A 19,200-nucleotide genomic window follows, 5' to 3' on the forward strand; every position below is an offset into this window, starting at 1 on the left:
CATCTGTTGTTTCCTGACTTTTTAATAATCGCCATTCTAACTGGCATGAGATGGTATCTCATTGTGGTTTTGATTTGCATTTCTCTAATGACCAATGATGATGAGCTTCTTTTCATGTTTGTTGGCTGCATAAATGTCTTCTTTTGAGAAGTGTCTGTTCATATCCTTCACCCACCTTTTGATGGAGTTGTTTTTTTCTTGTAAATTTGGTGAAGCTTTTTGTAGATTCTGGAGATTAGCCCTTTGTCAGATAGATAGATTGCAAAAATTTTCTCCCATTCTGTGTGTTGCCTGTTCACCCTGATGATAGTTTCTTTTTTTTTTTTTTTTTTTTGAGACAGTCTTGTTCTGTCACCAGGCTAGAGTGCAGCGACATGATCTCTGCCCACTACAACCTCCGTCTCCTGGGTTCAAGTGATTCTCCTGCCTCAGCCTCCCAAGTAGCTGGGACTACAGGCATGTGCCCCCCATGCCCAGCTAATTTTTGTATTTTTAGGAGAGACAGAGTTTCACCATGTTGGCCAGGATGGTCTCAATTGCTTGACCTTGTGATCCATCCAGCTTGGCCTCCCAAAATGCTGGGATTACAGGTGTGAGCCACTGCGTCCAGCCTAGTTTATTTTGTTGTGCAGAAGCTCTTTAGTTTAATTAGATCCCATTTGTCAATTTTGGCTTTTGTTGTCATTGCTTTTGGTGTTTCAGTCGTGAAGTCTTTGCCCATGCCTACGTCCTGAATGGTATTGCCTAGGTTCTCTTCTAGGGTTTTTAAGGTTTTAGATCTTATGTTTAAGTCTTTAATCCGTCTTGAGTTAATTTTTGTATAAAATGTAAGGAAAGGGTCCAGTTTCAGTTTTTTGCATATGGCTAGCCAGTTTTCCCAACGTCATTTATTAAATAGGGAATCCTTTCCCTATTGCTTGTTTTTGTCAGGTTTGTCAAAGATCAGATGGTTGTAGATGTGTGGCATTATTTCTGAAGCCTCTGTTCTGTTCCATTGGTCTATATATCTGTTTTAGTATCAGTACCATGCTGTTTTGGTTACTGTAGACTTGTAATATAGTTTGAAGTCAGGTAGCGTGATGCCTCCAGCTTTGTTCTTTTTGTTTAGGATTGTTTTGACAATGTGGGCTCCTTTTTGGTTCCATATGAAATTTAAAGTAGTTTTTTCTAATTTTGTGAAGAAAGTGAATGGTAGCTTGATGGGGATATCATTGAATCTACCAATTACTTTGGGCAATATGGCCATTTTCACGATATTGATTCTTCCTATCCATGAGCATCAAATGTTTTTCCATTTGTTTGTGTCCTCTTTTTTTTTAAGATTTGCAGAAATCAAAATATTAATTCACATAATTTTAAACTAAAGTTAAAGCTAATATATCTTCCATGGTAATGCCTTAAGTGCAAGTGATGCTTGGTTTTCTTTCACATTCATTTCTTTTCTTCTGAGTGAAGGCATATCAGTTATTCTTGAACAAGTCAATACAGCTCTGCAAAAGGGAGACATAGTTCCTGGCATGTTTTATTTCCAGTTCAGACATTTCAATTAGAATCTCCCTAAATGCTGCCACTCTCTTTGGTTTGAAATGTATCAGTTCTTCTTTTGCAGATTCGAAAAGCTGTTCAAATTTCTGGCAGCACTCCTGCTGGTGTGCCTCAGCCAACCTGACGGCTTTGCTCTCTAACCGGGTGTTATCCAGAGCTTTGTTTGAGTTCTCATAATCAATGAGGGCTTTGGTGCATCTGTATGAGAGATCCTTAGCAGCTTCGATGTTGAGCATGTAGTATCAGAGGAGCTCTCTTAGCTTCAAATCTTCATCTGATGAAACTTGATCCTCTACTTTCCTAAGTTTTTCAAATAGCTCAGCAACCTTCAATAGGTACTTTTTGATGACTGTGGGCTCTTATAAAGCCAGGCTATGTAAGCAGGCTGCAGTGTGGATATAGACATCGGCAACATTTTTATGAGATCTGGTCATTTTGTCAACTTTCACACAAGAATATTTGATCCTATTGTAATAGTTAATAAGGAAGTTCTTCTCTTGGTCAAAGAAGTCATCTACCTCCCTGACTCCAGTAAAAAGGACTTCATCAGCACTTTTCACCACACTTTTAAAGAAGCCAACAAACATCTCTTTAGTATTTTTCCACCCAACACGTAGGCTTCCAGTTCTTGTTTCATCTTGGCAAATTCTTCTTTGGTCATAGACCCTTCATCTTCTCCCAGTTTCTGCATCTTCTCTCCAGGACCACTGAAGTTAGGCTTCATAGGAGCAGGTGGAATAATAAGCCCAGCATAGTCTGTTGTTTCAATAAGACTGTCATGTAGCCACACAAAGTCTTCATGTTGCCTTGTAACATAAAACTCTGGGCTCTGAAACGTGGGCAGTGTGGTCTTTGTGTGCACTGTAAATGTGACTTTATCTCTCTCACTGAGTGCATCAGGTATGTCAATCTGAAGCGAGGGATCAACATTCAGGTCCACAGATACAGATCTCAGCTATTCATCAGCTTCCCAGCTGGGGCACATCAGGCACTGGCTGCAGGACAACCCTGCAGTTCTTGAGCTCCTGCCCACCGGTCTTCATAAACTCACTTTTGGTTCAGATTTTACTTACGACTCACTGTGGCACAAGACAATACCACCAGCAAAGCTGCCTCTTCAAAAGGTTTAATGGGTTACATGTTTGTGTCCTCTCTTATTTCCTCGAGCAGTGGTTTATAGTTCTCCTTGAAGAGGTCCTTCACGTCCCTTGTAAGTTGGATTCCTAGGTAATTTATTATCTTTGAAGTAATTGTGAATGAGAGTTCACTCGCGGTTTGGCTGTCTGTGTGTTATTGGTGTATAGGAATGCTTGTGATTTTTGCACATTGATTTTGTATCCTGAGACTTTGCTGAAGTTGCTTATCAGCTTAAGGAGATTTTGGATTGAGGCAGTGGGGTTTTCTAAATATACAATCATGTCATCTGCAAACAGGGACAATTTGACTTCCTCTCTTCCTATTTGAATATCCTTTATTTCTTTCTCTTGCCTGATTGCCCTGGCCAGAACTTCCAATACTATGTTGAATAGGAGTGGTGAGAGAGGGCATCCTTGTCTTGTGCCAGTTTTCAAAGGGAATGTTTCCAGCTTTTGCTCATTTTTTTTGTTGTTGTTTTCTAAAGTCTTCTCTTTATGTAGCTTTCTGTTCTTTCATGAATACAACACTTTGTTTGTTTGTTTGTTTGTTTTGTTTTTTGAGATGCAGTCTTACTGTGTCACCCAGGTTGGAGTACAGTTGCGCGATCTCGGCTCACTACAACCTCCATTTCCTGGGTTCAAGCAATTCTCATGCCTTAGCCTCCTGAGCAGCTGGGATTACAGGCACCCCCCACCACATCTGGCTAATTTTTGTGTTTTTAGTAGAGATGGGGTTTCGCCATGTTGGCCAGGTTGGTCTCAAACTCCTGACCGCAAGTGATCTGCCTACCTCAGCCTCCCAAACTATTCGAATTACAAGCATGAGCCACCATGTCCAGTCAATACTTTCTTGTTTCTCTTTAAGGATATTAACTTTGGTTTTTAAATAATTTTTTGTGTTACCTGAGTTATCAATGTTTCTTGGAATTCATTGTTTTTGTAGAGACTTTCTTTTAATGCTGGGTGACCCTTGGATATCCATTCATATTTAAGACTGAGGCCCTAAAAAGCTATTGAAAGCTTTGTGTAAGGTTGTCGGGGCTTTTCAACTGGTAGATGGTTAGGTATTGCTTTTTTATTGAGGGACCCAAAAGTTATCTATAGGTCTTTAGTCTTGGGCTGATCAGTTTCCCCAAAGAGGGATCTCTTATTCCTGACTTAGAGGTATAAGTCTGTCAGAATTCTGTTAAGTGAGTGGGAGAGGAAGTCTAGGGTAACTATTAATATATATCTATCTATGCAGTCTCACTTAATACTCATATTTAACATTTGCAACCTTACAAGATAGATATCTCTATGGAGTCCAAAGTCCTTTGGTTCAACCTTACCCAAAGGTTAAGCCTCTATATTCATTTGGGGGAAAGAATGAGTAATCACCTGAGTATATGGAGACAGCTTCTGGGATTCTAACAGCTTCTCCTATAGACTTAGCCAATCCTCCAATTTTTCTGCCCTATTTCTTACCCTGGACTTTGAAATACATGAGACCTCCAATTCCTGAGCCTTCCTGGAATACTCAGAGGCAGAGTAGCTTGCTTCACATTGGCAGCTTCTGTGCAGGTACTTTAAGTTTTAACTTTGTTTTGCTAAATTAATTATGAATTATCCATTTGCCTGCCACCTCCCAAAATTTTGTTAGCATTACTAATCTAATGTTATCTGTCCTTTCCTCTTTATCCTTCTTAATTCCTTTAGTGTCATTAAAATGGGGCTTAGGATAGTACAGAAGTTAATGCCAAGTTTAGAAGCAGAATATTACTGTTTGCATTGTTCTACATTGCCCCTTCATTTATTATTTATCTTGATTTTAGTCTCTTTATTTTACAATTCTAATAATAGCTTAGATTTACTGAAAACTCCTTTGCCAGGCACTGTGCAAAGTACTTATGGAGATTAGTTCATTTCCCACAACTACTTAACATGAGGTAAGTGCTATTATTATCCCTATTTTACAGACAGGGAAACTGAGGCTTGAAGAAGCTAAGTGACTTACACATGGTTTACACAGCAAAAATACACTTGAGTTTGGGCACTGTGGTTAATGCTTGAAATTCCAACACTTTGTGGGGACTGAGGATGGAGGGTTGCTTGAGACCAGGAGTTTGAGACTAGCCTGGGCAAAGTAGTGAGACCTCGTCTCTACAAAGTTAAAGAAAATTAATCAGGCATATTGGCATTTGCTTGTAGTCCTAGTCAGGAGACCGAGGCAGAAGGATTGCTTGAGCCAATGAGTACAAGGTTGCAGTACCTGGGCAGCAGAGTAGGACTCTCTCTCTCAAAAAATAATAATAGTAATAATAATTTCGGCAAGACTTACCCAGACAGCCTGAGTCCAGAACTTATGTCCTTAACTGTTATACTGTACTATTTCTCTACATTATGCAGATGATTGATGTTTATAAAAATAATTTTAAGTTGATGATGTAAATAGATACCCTATATGAACTATTATTGTGTTTCATTAGTCTTTGTGAATGAGGATCACACAGTTTTAAAGATTCAAAGACAGTTGAAATTATCCAGGTGATTTTCCTGTGTTAAAAGTAAGAAAGTAGGAAAACCAGAAAAGTAATATTGTGTAATTTGGCCCAAACTCAAACACCTAGAACATGTATGTACTGTATTTTTGTGTGTGTACACACATAGACATATACATACATATGCACATATGTATAACTGATAGTTTGATATAGGAGCATTTTAGATTAATATTTCAAATAGTGGCTATTTTAACATAAGAAGTAAAATATATCTAGGATGCTAGAATTGATTTTGGTTGTGTATCAGATTCTATTCCTATGCACTACCATTTGTTATTGCTGCGCTTGATCTTTGCCAATGGAATACACATGTTGTGGGCAAGATTTTTAGCAACGCTTCCTAACTTTTTTCCTGTTTCCTGCCCATCTATTCCTAATATATTATGTAAATAGTGTACTTATATTCCATTTTATAACTATGCTCTAAAAGGAATATAAATATAAGAGATGGGTTTGGGGCAGACATTCTCAAAATAGAGTGGTTGAATTCAAACTGAATGAGATCAAGCTGTTATTTTTAGCTTTTTCATTTATCTTCTATCTTTGGAGAATGGAGACAGAACTGGTTGAGGAGTACACTCTCCCTAGGCCTTACTTATCTTACATCATGACTTGTAAGTTTGCCTGTAATAGACTTAAGGCCATTAGAAAAAGCAGTATTGGAGAAGATAGAAGTACATTAAAGATATAATTTATGAAAAATTTTAGAAACAAGTCTAACATAAAATGATTTCAAAGTCAATGATTTCAGAGTCAGAATGTAATAGGAAACTAACCAAACCACAAAATAAACCTTAAGCTTCACAACTTAATGTATAAGCTTATAGTCTTCCCATAGCACAAAAGGCTTGTATAAGTTTTACCCTGCAAATATATGTGCCCTAGAAATAGCCTTAATGTGTATCCTAAGGCAGCAGTTCCCAACCTTTTTGGCACCAGTGACCAGTTTCATGAAAGACAGTTTTTCCATGGAACAGGTTGAGGCGGGGAATGATTTTGGGATGATTCAAGTGCATTACATTTATTGTTCACTTTATTTCTATTATTATTACATTGTAATATATAATGAAATAATTATACAGCTCACCATATTGTGGAATCAGTGGTATCTCTGAGCTTGTTTTCCTGCAACTAGATGGTCCCATCTGGAGGTGATGGGAGACAGTGACACCCGAAGTGTGTTGCTTATGTCCAGTCTACTCCCTAATCTCGTCTGGTTGCTGTCACTGCAGAAAACGCTGCTTCACAAAGATAGGATGTTGGAAATGGAAGCAGGCTTTTCCATGCTTTTGTAGCAATCTCAGGATATTCTGCCTTGACTTTAATCCAGAACATAGGGAGATTTGAAGTTGTCTCAAACATAACTTTTAAAGCCACTGTCATTTGCAATCTCAAGCAGTTGATCCTCTTCTAGCATGGACAAAGCCAATGCACCTGGTTTATTGACAAATGGGTGACGGATCCATTCCTTTCCAGTTTGGGGGTCTTTTGTGGTTGGGAAGTAATGCTTACACTCTTTCGAAAGCTGAGATAGGTGATCATGCACTAGCTGGGAGAAAGGAGGCCTTGGCAGAGCCTCTTTCAAAATCTCTGATAATTTTGACACATGTCAAAAATTCCAGTGTTAACTCGTTGCTCCCATAATTCCAGTTTGACTTTGAATGCAGCCCCTTTATCTGCCAACTTGAACACAGTTGTTATTTTCCCCTGAAGTGACAGATTTTGTTGAGTAAGTTGAATATGTCACACAAGTAAGCAAGTTTTGTGACCCATTCTGTGTCACTGAAATGTGCTGCCAGTGGTGACTTTTTCCTAAAAGAAATCTCTAGAGTGGCTCTCATAACCCAAAAACTCTAGTCAGTGATCTACCTTTAGAAAGCCATCTCACTTCTTTGTATAAGAGAAGACGTATATGCTCTGTGTCCATCTCCTCGCAGAGCTGTGTGAACAGACGAGTTAAAGGCATGTACTTTACTGTGGTTAATAATTGTAATCACATCCTGCAAAACATTGTTAAGTTCAGGTGACATTTTTCGGTTAGCCAGCATCTCTCTGTGGATGACACAGTGCATAGACTCACATTCAGAATCAACCTCTTTGACCTGAGTAGTGAAACCAGAAAGCTGTCCAGTCATGGCAACCGCTCTGTCCATGCATATACCAACACAAAATGACTAGTTTCCCTGATATTTAATCATTCAAAGACTTGAATAGTTCTGCAGCTGTGGTGGTGTTTGGCAGCAAAAGCACATATAACATATGCTCCTGCACATCCTCCTGAGAAATATGTAGCACAAAAACAAGCATTGTTGCCTTGTTGTCAAAATCAATAGACTTGTCACTCTGGATTGTGTACCATGGTGATTCGTTAACCCTCTAACAATTGTGCCTCACTATCCTCTGCTATTTCATCTATATGTCTAGTTATGGTGCTAGCTGAAAGAGAAACACATGTCACCTTTTGAACTGCAGCTTCTCCTGAAAGTTCACGACAAACATGCTTAGCAGTAGGCAGGATCAGCTCTTCGCCAATAGTAAGGGGCTTCTTCACTTTCTCGATGCGTTTAGCCACTAAGAATGATGCTCTCGGTGCAGACACATTTGACGGAGTGGTGGTATTCAATAAATGCTTCTGTTCTTCATGTTCGCCATTTGTTTTTCTTTTTTTCTTTTTTTTGAAAAACTCCAAAGGCTTGTCTTTTAATGCAGGGTGCTTTGTCTCCATGTGATAAAGCAGTTTTGAAGGTTTCATGGTTTCATTGGATAGCTGGTCACCACATATTATTAAAAGGGCTTGGAGAATGTGAATCACCTATTGCAATGAACCTGTAATTTAAGTAGGACTCTTGGTATTTTCTTTTAAATGCAGCTTTCTTTTCAATGCAGCTTTCTTTTTGTTGGCAGTCTTAGAGCCTTCTGCTGTCTCATCATTCGGTCTTTCCCCCTTTTCAAAGAAGCTTTCCATTGATGATTGTTTTTATCCATTTTGGCGAGGGTTAGCTTGTGGGCTTACCAAAACTGACTGAGACAAGTGTGCAGTGCAGGAAAGCGGTGCAGGCGAAGTGGTAAATCAGATAATGGGCAGGACACACATGGACTAAAATCAGTGTCTAGTTCTGACTTAAAGCCTGCCACCAGGTGCAGCTGTACAGTTGAGTACATCAACTCACTCACCACTATAAAACCAGCCACCAGATGCAGCTTAATTGTTACTTGCCACATACTGATAGGGTTTTGATAAGTCTGCAAGCAATTGATTTATTATGGTCTTTGTGCAGTCAACCCTCTCTGCTAATGTTTTTTGTTTTGTTTTTGTTTTTTTGAGACGGAGTCTCACTCTGTTGCTCAGGCCGGAGTGCAGTGGCACGATCTTGGCCCACCACAACCTCTGCCTCCCAGGTTCAAGCGATTCTTCTGCCTCAGCCCCCCGAGTAGCTGGGACTACAGACATATGCCACCATGCCCAGCTAATTTTTGTATTTTTAGTAGAGACGGGGTTTTGCTATGTTGGCCAGGCTGGTCTCGAACTCCTCACCTCGTGATCCACCCACCTCAGCCTCCCTAAATGCTGGGATTACAGGTGTGAGCCACTGCATCCAGCTTCTGCTAATATTAATCTGTATTTGCAGCCACTCCCCAGCACTAGCATCACTGCCTTAGCTCCACCTCAGATCATCAGGCATTAGATTCCCATAAGGAGTGTGCAACCTAGATCTCCTGCTTGTGCAGTTCACAAGAGGGTTCACACTCCTATGAGAATCTAATGCCACCCCTAATCTGACAGGAGGCGGAGCTCAGGTGGTAATGTGAGTGATGGGGAGCAGCTACCAATACAGATGAAGCTTCACCCACTGTCCCATCACTCACCTCCTGCTGTGCGGCCTCATTCCTCACAGACCATGGGCCGGTACGCGTCCAGGGTTTGGGGACCCTTGTTCTAAGGGTCAAAGGACTGGGGTGGGGGAGAGCAGGATCCTTTGTTGGGCTCTGGTAACTTCAGGAAGAGCATGTGTTTATTTCTTTACAAGCCTGATAAGAGTTGTATGTAACTGTATTTTAGAACTATTTCCTAGCTGTTTTCTTTTCTTCTTTTTTTTTTCTTGAGATGGAGTTTTGCTCTTGTTGCCCAGGCTGGAGTGCCATGGCATGATCTCGGCTCACTGCAACCTCCGCCTCCCGGTTTCAAGCGATTCTCCTCCCTCAGCCTCCTACGTAGCTGGAATTACAGGTGTGCACTACGACATCCAGCTAATTTTTTGTATTTTTAGTAAAGATGGGGTTTCACCATGTTGGCCAGGCTGGTCTCAAACTCCTGACCTGGGTGATCCACCCGCCTTGGCCTCCCAGAGTGCGAGGATTACAGGCATGAGCCACCGCACCCAGCAGTGCTATTTCCTAATTTTAAAAAGTGTATTTTGCTCATGTTATAAATCAAAGTGTATTTCCTATGAATTAACCAATGAAGTATTTAACATGAATTAATAAAACCATTATAAGCTATACAAACATTAAAAAGAAAGATTGATAATTTTGACTAAATAAAACGTAAATCGGCCAGGCATGGTGGTTCACATGGGAGCACTTTGGGAGGCCGAGGCAGGCAGATTGCTTGAGCCCAGGAATTGGAGACTAGCCTGGCCAACATGGCAAAACCCCATCCCTACAAAAAATACAAACAAAAAAAAAAATAGCCGGGTGTGGTGGCGTGCACCTATAGTCCCAGCTACTCAGGAGACTGAGGCAGAATGATCAATTGAACCTGAGAGGTCAAGGCGGCAGTGATCCATGATCGCATCACCACACTCCAGCTTGGGTGAAAGAATGAAACTCTGTCTCAGAGAGAGAAAAGAAAGACATTTCTATTGTTATAGTAAATACCCCAAAGTACAAGGTATAAGACACAGAAGAGGAAGCTTATTGAGAACTTCTGGAAAAGACATAAGGATTCTCAGTTGACTGCCTGCTCAGTCTCAGTTGGTGTTATTGTGTGGCAACCAAAAAAGGTTTTAATGATAGCATCCAGATCAAGCAAGGGGGACAGCTCTCTGCTCTGCTCAGACTTTTCCTGAGTAAATTTAGCCTGAGGTGTGTGTTGGGAAGTAAGGAGGGGGTGTATGAGTATATGATAAAATAAGTATCATTTTTAAAGGGTTATGTTATGCTCATTTCTTATGATCCTAGGTGTTAGAACTGTGACAAGGGTTGGAAAGTGTATGGGTATGGAGGGAAGCTTTTCTTTAAAAGATGTGAAACTATATAAATATTAAACTGCCTTCCTTGATCTTTGGTGATCAAGCAAAGGCCAGATAAGCATATTACTGGAATGTCATAAAGAGAATTCTTCATCACTTCTGATATGGGAGTTGGACTAGTACCAAATGATTTTCAGGACCCCTCCAGCCTTGATATTTTTGTAATTTTTATACCCAACCAAAGTATGGGTTATATGTAATGGAATATATAAAGACAATGATGATCAAATCAAGTCCTTGCCTCTGTGGAGCTTACATTTTGATTGGAGGAGAAACACACATAGAAGTTTGAAAGGTAAGTATTGGGATAAAGTCAATAAAAGAATGTCATAGGACTAATTACAATTAATTTCTAAGTGAATGGTAAATTGAAATGCTTTTTTTTTTTTTTTCTTTTTTATGACGGAGTCTCACTCTGTCTCCCAGGCTGGATTGCAGTGGCACAATCGCAGCTCACTGCAGTCTCCGCCTCCCGGGTTCACGCCATTCTCCTGCCTCAGCCTCCCAAGTAGCTGGGACTACAGGCACCCGCCACCACACCTGGCTAATTTTTTGTATTTTAGTAGAGACGGGGTTTCACCGTGTTAGCCAGGATGGTCTCAATCTCGTGACCTTGTGATCCGCCTGCCTCGGCCTCCCGAAGTGCTGGGATTACAGGCGTGAGCCACTGTACCTGGCCAATTGAATGCTTTTTCAAACCTCATGTCAGCCAGCACAGTGGCTCACGCCTGTGATCCCAGCACTTTGGTTAACCAAGATGCGTGGATCGCCTGAGTCCAGGAGTTTGAGCTCATCCAGGGCAATATGGCAAAACCCCATTCTACAAAAAAGTTAGCTAGTCATGGTGGTGCATGCCTGTAGTCCTCAGCTACTGGAGGTGCTGAGGCAGAAGGATTGCTTGAGCCTGGGAGATGGAAGTTGCAGTAAAAAGAGCCTGGGAGATGGAAGTTGCAGTAAACTGAGATCATGTCACTGCACTCCAGCCTAGGTGACAGAGTGGGACTGTCTCAAAAACAAGCAAACAAAACTTACATATTGTAAAGCATCAGTCACTCTCAAAGAACCTAGGTGTCACAATGACAGGGGAGAACAGCATATTTATATATGTTTATGGGTTTTACATTGCTCATTTATAATAAATGTCAATGGCTCAAAAATTTTAACAGTAATTGCCAAAGCTTATTTGATAAACTTTCTGGTGGGCAGAAGATGGGAAGATAAGAAGTCCAGGTTATAACTAAGGTGAGTGAATATTGCCATAGGATAAGATTTTCTTTATAAACTTTGTGAGGTTTAATCCCATATTGGGTATTATGCATATTACGGTGAGGGCAAGAACAAAACCAGTGTTTGGTAAAATTGAATCATCTTTTTAGAGACAAATGTTTTTATTCACAATTGAGAAAGTGATTCACATCCTTATATTTTTAAGCAAATGGAGTCAAATTTAATAATTGAGTGGAGTGTAATTTATGAAACTTTAGACTGCCTCATCATGACAATTTCCAGGTAAGATAGCCATCAGTAAACTGGGAAGACATACTTAGCACACATTCAGTTAGTCAGAACTCTTCATATCTTCAGCTGGATATTATATTGGTTTATTAGTGGAGTTGAGAAGAGGAGAATATGAAGATTATATTATACCAGTAACATCAGCTCTTCGTTGGCATAAACCCTAGCAAATCAAAGCCCAACGAATAAAAAATCTGCAGTGTTCATCCCTCAGCAGCCAATCTGTGTGACAGGTGTAACTTTTCAGTGGGATGGACTCCTTCAGCTACAATAGCTCAGGGATAGCCTGAGTCTACCTGCTCCTCAGTGCACTCTGATCATTTGGTTTCCCCTCTTGATGTGCCTGTTGAAAATGTCTGTATTCCTTATTATTATAAAGATTTATTGGGGAACACTATCATTCTGAAAATCTCATATTATTCTTAAACACCAACTAACACAGTTAGAAAATATTGGATGTTTCTTTCCTCATCAGTAAAATGTGGGGGGTAGATTAACTCATCTCTAAAGAGCTTCTTACTTCTCAAGTTCCACTGCTCTATCAAATTAGCTTAGCTTTAAACAAAGTATTGAAAATTATTTTGTCCATGTGTAAATATTTGAAAATATTTAATGACATAGTAAGGATATTCATACTAAATTGTTAACGTTTTAAAACAAAAGTAGTTTAAAAATAAACGTATGTAGTTTGGCCCCACATGTGTATATGTGTCCACGCACATATAAATTAGATATAGTACTCTATTATTTCCTGGTTATTATTGATTATCTCTGTGTAATAAACTTATGGGTGATGTTTTTGTTTTCCTCTTCTTGCTTTTCCATAATTTCTGTTTACCAGTTGTATTAATTTTGTGATAGGAAATAGCATAGGAATCTGAAAAAATAAGTGTCTTTGTTTGTAAATTGTTTTAATTCAGCACTCTACGAAAGCTAACACACTGAAGGAAGATCCAACAAGGGACCTGAAACAGCTTCTCCAAGAGTTGAGAAGCGTGATCAATGAGGAGCCAGCTGTGTCTCTGAGCAAGACAGAGGAAGATGGAAGAACATCTCTGGGAGCCTTGTATGTGGCTGTGTAAGGATGTGTACACACAGAATGGGAAAGCTCATCTCTTGAATGGTTTGCCATTGAGTTATTCACATGTTACTCTCTGGGAGGGTGAGGTTTAAATAACTTTAAAAGGTATCTGAAGTTACCACATAAAACAATATGAAAATGGAGGAGTTAAGCAAATGTAAAACAACTTGACATTAAGAGAAAACAATACAGTCATTCTATTCAGAAAATACTTAGTGCAAGGTGTCACCCAAAGTTATGTTTGTAAATTTTATATCCATAATCTTATTGGTTGAGACAAGGCAGAGCAGGGTTTATTTATCCCATTTTGTAAATGAGAAAAACACATCTCAAAAGGTCGACATGTCTGCAGCCACACAGTTCAATGGTGAAGATAAAACTAGAACATTGAGAACTACATACTCTCCAAGTAGAAGATAATAGGAAATACTTCGTTTTCTCTGCATTCATGCCAATGACTTGATTTGATTATATCATATTAGTAAAAGATTAGATCCAAAAAGGATTCAGCCAGTTCAGCAGCCCTTCCTTGCACACAGCTACAGACATCAATGAGAGTCTCCTATTCTTTCAGAGAGTGGGTTTTACTTTTGTGTGTTATCATTTAGCTTAGCTTAGCTTAAAGCATTTTGATATGGTATATATATTTTAGAGTTATAATAGCCCATTATTGTAATATTCATTTTCTGATTATATGACAAATACCTAAAAGTAATAGTTCCTGAAATAATACCTATATATAAATAATCTCCAGCTTCTTATGATGTCCAATTTGTGTATATTTACCTGAGGTAGCAAAATATTAGCTGAGTTTATCTAATTGTTAATTATTAGTAATAATAGTAAAACATTAGTAACAGCCCAGTTGCCTTAGTATAACATTACATTATCTGAAGCACATAACGTCGGAACTGTTCCACTAGCAACTCCAATGAACATTTTCATTTTCAGAGCACTTCCATTTTTGTCATAACTATAATATGCCTTCCAATCCAGGGCAGTATTATTACACTTATTTGACAGATTTGTAAATTTAGGCATAGATTAACATTCCTCCTCCTACGAAGCAGAGGAAAAGCCAGAAGTAAAAGTTGGAGACCCCGCTCCCAGCACTGATCATTCTGAGGGATTACCAGGTCTTCCCTGATCAGCTTCCACCACTCTAGCCACTAATGATGGGCTTGGACGCTATTGGACTGTAGTATTCAACATGAATAGATTTGGTCCCTACCTTTAGACAGTTTATGTTAATTTGCTATAATCCTATAAATGACCTTGTCACTAAAGCCTAAACTCAGCCTAAAGCTTTTAAGAATTCATGGGAGGGGCCAGGCGCGGTGGCTCAAGCCTGTAATCCCAGCACTTTGGGAGGCCGAGACGGGCGGATCACGAGGTCAGGAGATCAAGACCAATCTGGCTAACATGGTGAAACCCCGTCTCTACTAAAAAATACAAAAAACTAGCCGGGCGAGGTGGCGGGCGCCTGTAGTCCCAGCTACTCGGGAGGCTGAGGCAGGAGAATGGCAAACCCGGGAGGCGGAGCTTGCAGTGAGCTGAGATCCGGCCACTGCACTCCAGCCCGGGCGACAGAGCGAGACTCTGTCTCGAAAAAAAAAAAAAAAGAATTCATGGGAGGAAAGCATTTCTCAGTTGATGAACTCCAGAGCCTTTTGCAAAATTTGCTTGGAGGCCTAAAATCCACAGCTGTCACTAAAAGAAAAATTGAATATATGTAAGCAATTGATTAGTCTAAAAAGACATGGATGAAATTGTGCTTTATATGATTAATTGAGAGTTGTATTTTCTATACAGAGAGGATAGGGTAAGAGATTGCATCACTGAATCCAGCCTGAGATCAGACATGTGCCATAGGTAAGAAGAATCTGAGATTCTGGATCAAGTTAATTGTCCAACTATTTTATATGTGGCTTTGTAATTTGAGAAGTCTGTTTGGACATAAGTTTACATGACACTTAATGGGCATATTGGGTTCATTGTTTAACTGACTTTAAGAAAGATTTCAGTGAAATGTACTGAAGTAATTTAGTTTCTAGAAATCAACTCAATAGACATTTTTTCTTACTTTAAAATTTGCTGATATTGATCCATATGAAGCTATTAATATGGTATGCCATACCAAAAAATGGAAGATTTTTTCTACATTTACACATATTTACAATGGCTTACATAACTTTTGAGAAAAGTATGGTTCAGAAGGAAACTATAAAAACTTCAGTTTAGGACTATAAGCACCTTATCGAAAACAATCCTATTTTCATCAATAATGGAATAGCTGAATTCTTAAATGAAAATTTTAAAGCAAAAGAAATGAAATCCATAACTCCAAATAAAACCGTAATCAAAGACAGCTTTCAAAAATTGACTTTAGCCAAAAAAGAGAAAAGGCTAATGTTAATTCATTATTTATCATGGTATAAGACACTATGGCCATTACTCGAAAATCTTCAGTAGCTCCTCACTGCCTGCTACATTAAGTACATGTCCCTCAGTCTGACATTGAAGAATCTCCCAGAGTGGTCACACAAATCTCCCTTGTGACCACTCTGCTTTCACTCCTGTATTATCCTCTAATCAAACCAGACTCCTCCTGATTCCCAAAAGTTCATTTATTTTTGTCTTCAAGCTTTTTCTCCATTCTGTTTCCTCCACCTGGAAGAGCCAATGCCCCAGTCTCACTCTTTTGAATCCATATCTATCTAAAAGTAATGTTGAGAGAAGCAATTTTATCATTAAGTTAAATGTTTATGATTTATTTATCCAGCTGTCAAATGATATCATTTCACCCTACATAAGAATACATTATTTTCCTCACAAACTTTTGTTACATTGGTAAGAAAATAACATTGTGTAAACTGTGATTTCTCCCATCCCTCTACCAACAGAAGCAACAACTCGTTGAGGGACTCCACTGAAGGAAGCAAATCAAGTGAAACTCTTAGTAGGTAGGAAACACCAGCCCCCATTTTCAAAATGTCCCTTTTACGATTATTCATTATTAATTGAAAAGATCTTTAACTGTCTGTAATGTGCCATGCACTGCAGTAGACCCTTAGAATATAGTGAGCAAGACAGATATGGGCCCTGTCCTCAAGTTACTTACAATCATGAGGTCTGTCTTTTGACGGACTGCCTGGAAAAACTTATTTTTATCTTTTCTGTTTTCACCACCTAAATAAACAGAGATATCCGAGCCCTCTGTATATATTAAAAATTATGAACATGAATTCTACGTTAAGATCTAGAGTAGGGACTAATTCATTGCTGTGTCTTCAGCGCCAAGTGTAATGCCTGCCACCTAGTAGCCATTCGGTAAATATTTGTTTAGTGAATGGATTAAGATAGTATTACAAATATTTTCTTACTGTCTCTGCTACTTGATCAAAATACAGTGAATTTGAATCTTTCTAAATACAGTTGTCCCTTGGTATCCATGGGGGTATTTGTTCCAGGATCCCTGCAGAGACTAAAATTTACAGATGCCCAAGTCCCTTATATAAAATGGCATATGACCTACACACATCTTCCCGTATTCTTTAAACCATCCTTAGATTACTTATAATACCTAATACAATGTAAATGCTATGTAAATAGTTGTTATATTGTATAGTTTAGGGAATAATGACAAGAAAAAAAAGCCTGTACATGTTCAGTACAGATACAACCATCTTCTTTTTCCCCAAGTATTTTCAATTCTCATTTGGTTGAATCTGTGATTGCAGAACCCATGGATGCAGACTGACCAAGTGTAAATCTTTCTTGTAGCCTAAAAGAAATGATGTTTTTATTTCCTTCTCTCCTGGGTATATGATACTACATCATACCTATTAATAACCACAACTATCAACTGCATATGTTTTATTCTTATTATTCTTAATAAAAATTCTTATTTTCCAGTTGATTTAGACTTGTCTTATTAGTCTAATCTCATGTATGAGGCAAGCATTATTTTCCCATAGAAATGAAGACTCAGATTGCTTAGCAACTTGTCAAAGTCATACTGCTTGAAAACAATGGAGGTCAGATTTGAACTCAGGTTTAGCTGGTTCCTGAGCCCGTGTTTATGACCACTGTGTACTGCCTCTGGGTACCCACACTGAGCTACTGGGGTTGGAGCCCAGTCCTAGGCATGGGAAAAAGAGAAGCTACTTCCCTGAGATAATTAAAGCTCTGCAGTAGTTTCTTCATGACTAGAAAAATCTGCTTCCTTCAGCAATGAAAGTACTGTAATACTTCTTTATTCTGAAATTATGAAAAATAACTTTTTCTTTATTATAAAAAATAACTATATGCTCCAAAAAGTCATTGAGAAAACATGTTTTACATTTCAGTAACTGGGTTAATAAAATACAGCTAGATTCCCATATGCATATCAACTATCATGGAGCTTCTGGGGAACTCCACTGTACATTTGTGAGAGACTGAAAGTTACGAAGCAAATAACAACTTAATATCATAATGAAAATAATTTTGACCTCACAAACCTCCTGAAAGGGAACCACCTTGAGAACTGCTGCCATATTATTCTCATATTGGTACCCAACTCACAAAGAACTATGTAGTTTACTTCAACTTATATGTCTTATAGTTTTGTACACTGATACTACTAATGTTATGAGTTGTTGTTATCTTTATTTATTTATTTATTTATTTATTTATTTATTTATTTGAGACAGAGTCTCTCTCTGTCACCCAGGCTGGAGTGCAAAGGCATGATACCGGCTCACTGCAACCTCTGCCTCCTGGGTTCAAGTGATTTCCCTGCCTCAGCCTCCCGAGTAGCTGGGACTACAGGTGCATGCCACCACACCCAGCTAATTTTTGTATTTTTAGTAGAGACGGAGTTTCACCAAGTTGGCCAAATGGTCTCGATCTCTTAACTTCGTGATCCACCAGCCTCAGCCTCCCAAAGTGCTGGGATTATAGGCGTGAGCCACCATGCCCGGTCTGATTTCTTTATTTCTAAATGAGTCATTAAGATTGCAACTCTTAGAATCCATGAACAGATGTTGTGGATTTTATAGCTATTAGCACACAAAAATGGATTTTCTAATGAAGATTATATATTTTCATTCTGTAAAATTTCATGGATTCTGAATACAAAAAGATAATGCAACTTTGAACCTACCTCTTACAGTATTTTAGGACTTTAGGGTTATGATTGCCATCTTGAGGTTATATTTTAAGCCATCACATTTGCCTGTGTTCGCTTGCTTCTATCTACGAATTTTAGTACTGTGTTTGTGAAATGGAATGTTGGCATTACCATTCTTATGCTTCCAGAGAGCCGGTCACATTGCATGCAGGAGACATGGAAGATCCCTCTGGTTGCTTCACATTCGCATCTGCAGGTGAGTTTCCAACGAAAGCACAGAAATAGAGCCTACAATGTTTCCCCATTTCCACAAGGGTAAAAGCCAAAGTCATTGCAGTATCTTCCAACTCCTTGTTAACTCTCTGGCCTCATTTCCTGCTACTCCCTCTTTCATGCATTTTGTTTTATCCACCCTCAAACTGTTCCTTGAACATGTCAGGCAGCTTCCATGTTAGGGCTTTTATGCCGTGTTAACTTGCGTTGCTAAAACCTCAGCTCAGCCTTTGCCCAGGTGTCACTTTTCCAGTGGGACTTAATTGTCATCACTGCATTTAAACATCACAACCAGCCGGTGTGATGGCTCATGCCTGTTATTCCAGCACTTTGGGAGGCCAAGGTGAGTGGATTGCTTGAGCCTAGGAGTTCGAGACCAGTCTGGACAACATGGCGAAACCCTGTCTCTAAAAGTAAATTAAAATAAAATAAAAATCACTATTTTCCCACACTTCTAGTGCTCCTTCTTCCTTTTATCAGTTACTTTTAGCATCTTCTCACATACTGTGTCACCCCTGTGAGACAAGAGCTGTGCAAGGGCAGATGTCTTTAGCCATTTGGTTCCTGGATATATCCCAGGTGCCTGGAGACTTCCTGGCACATAGCAAGTGCTGAATAAATATTGAATAGACGAAAGGAAAAGGAGAAGAATCGAGATGGACAGTTCTCCATAAAATTTCCAAAGAATTATAGATAAGATGATCTCATTAAAAAAAAAAAGCTCCAGAAAGAAGAGATTGAAAGT

General features: G+C 39.1%; 1 protein-coding gene and 1 pseudogene across 8 annotated transcripts in view; one reads left to right on the top strand and one right to left on the bottom strand.

The window, feature by feature from the left end:
• Window positions 1-19,200, top strand: part of CCDC158 (coiled-coil domain containing 158) — a 109,905-nt gene that overhangs the window by 71,603 nt on the left and 19,102 nt on the right. For 7 of the 8 annotated variants that reach the window (XM_017876558.1, XM_017876552.1, XM_017876557.1 and 4 more), the window contains 4 exons: window positions 12,909-13,066; window positions 14,882-14,941; window positions 15,973-16,032; window positions 18,371-18,438. In XM_017876558.1, the coding sequence (XP_017732047.1) occupies window positions 12,909-13,066; window positions 14,882-14,941; window positions 15,973-16,032; window positions 18,371-18,438 (346 nt within the window). The remainder of the gene's footprint in view (window positions 1-12,908; window positions 13,067-14,881; window positions 14,942-15,972; window positions 16,033-18,370; window positions 18,439-19,200) is intronic. The other variant, XM_017876556.1, reaches the window with a different exon arrangement.
• LOC108532481 (sorting nexin-5 pseudogene) lies at window positions 1,417-2,141 on the bottom strand (annotated as a pseudogene).

This window comes from Rhinopithecus bieti, unplaced genomic scaffold (assembly GCF_001698545.2).
Source record: "Rhinopithecus bieti isolate Rb0 unplaced genomic scaffold, ASM169854v2 scaffold_8675, whole genome shotgun sequence".
Lineage (NCBI taxonomy): Eukaryota > Metazoa > Chordata > Mammalia > Primates > Cercopithecidae > Rhinopithecus > Rhinopithecus bieti.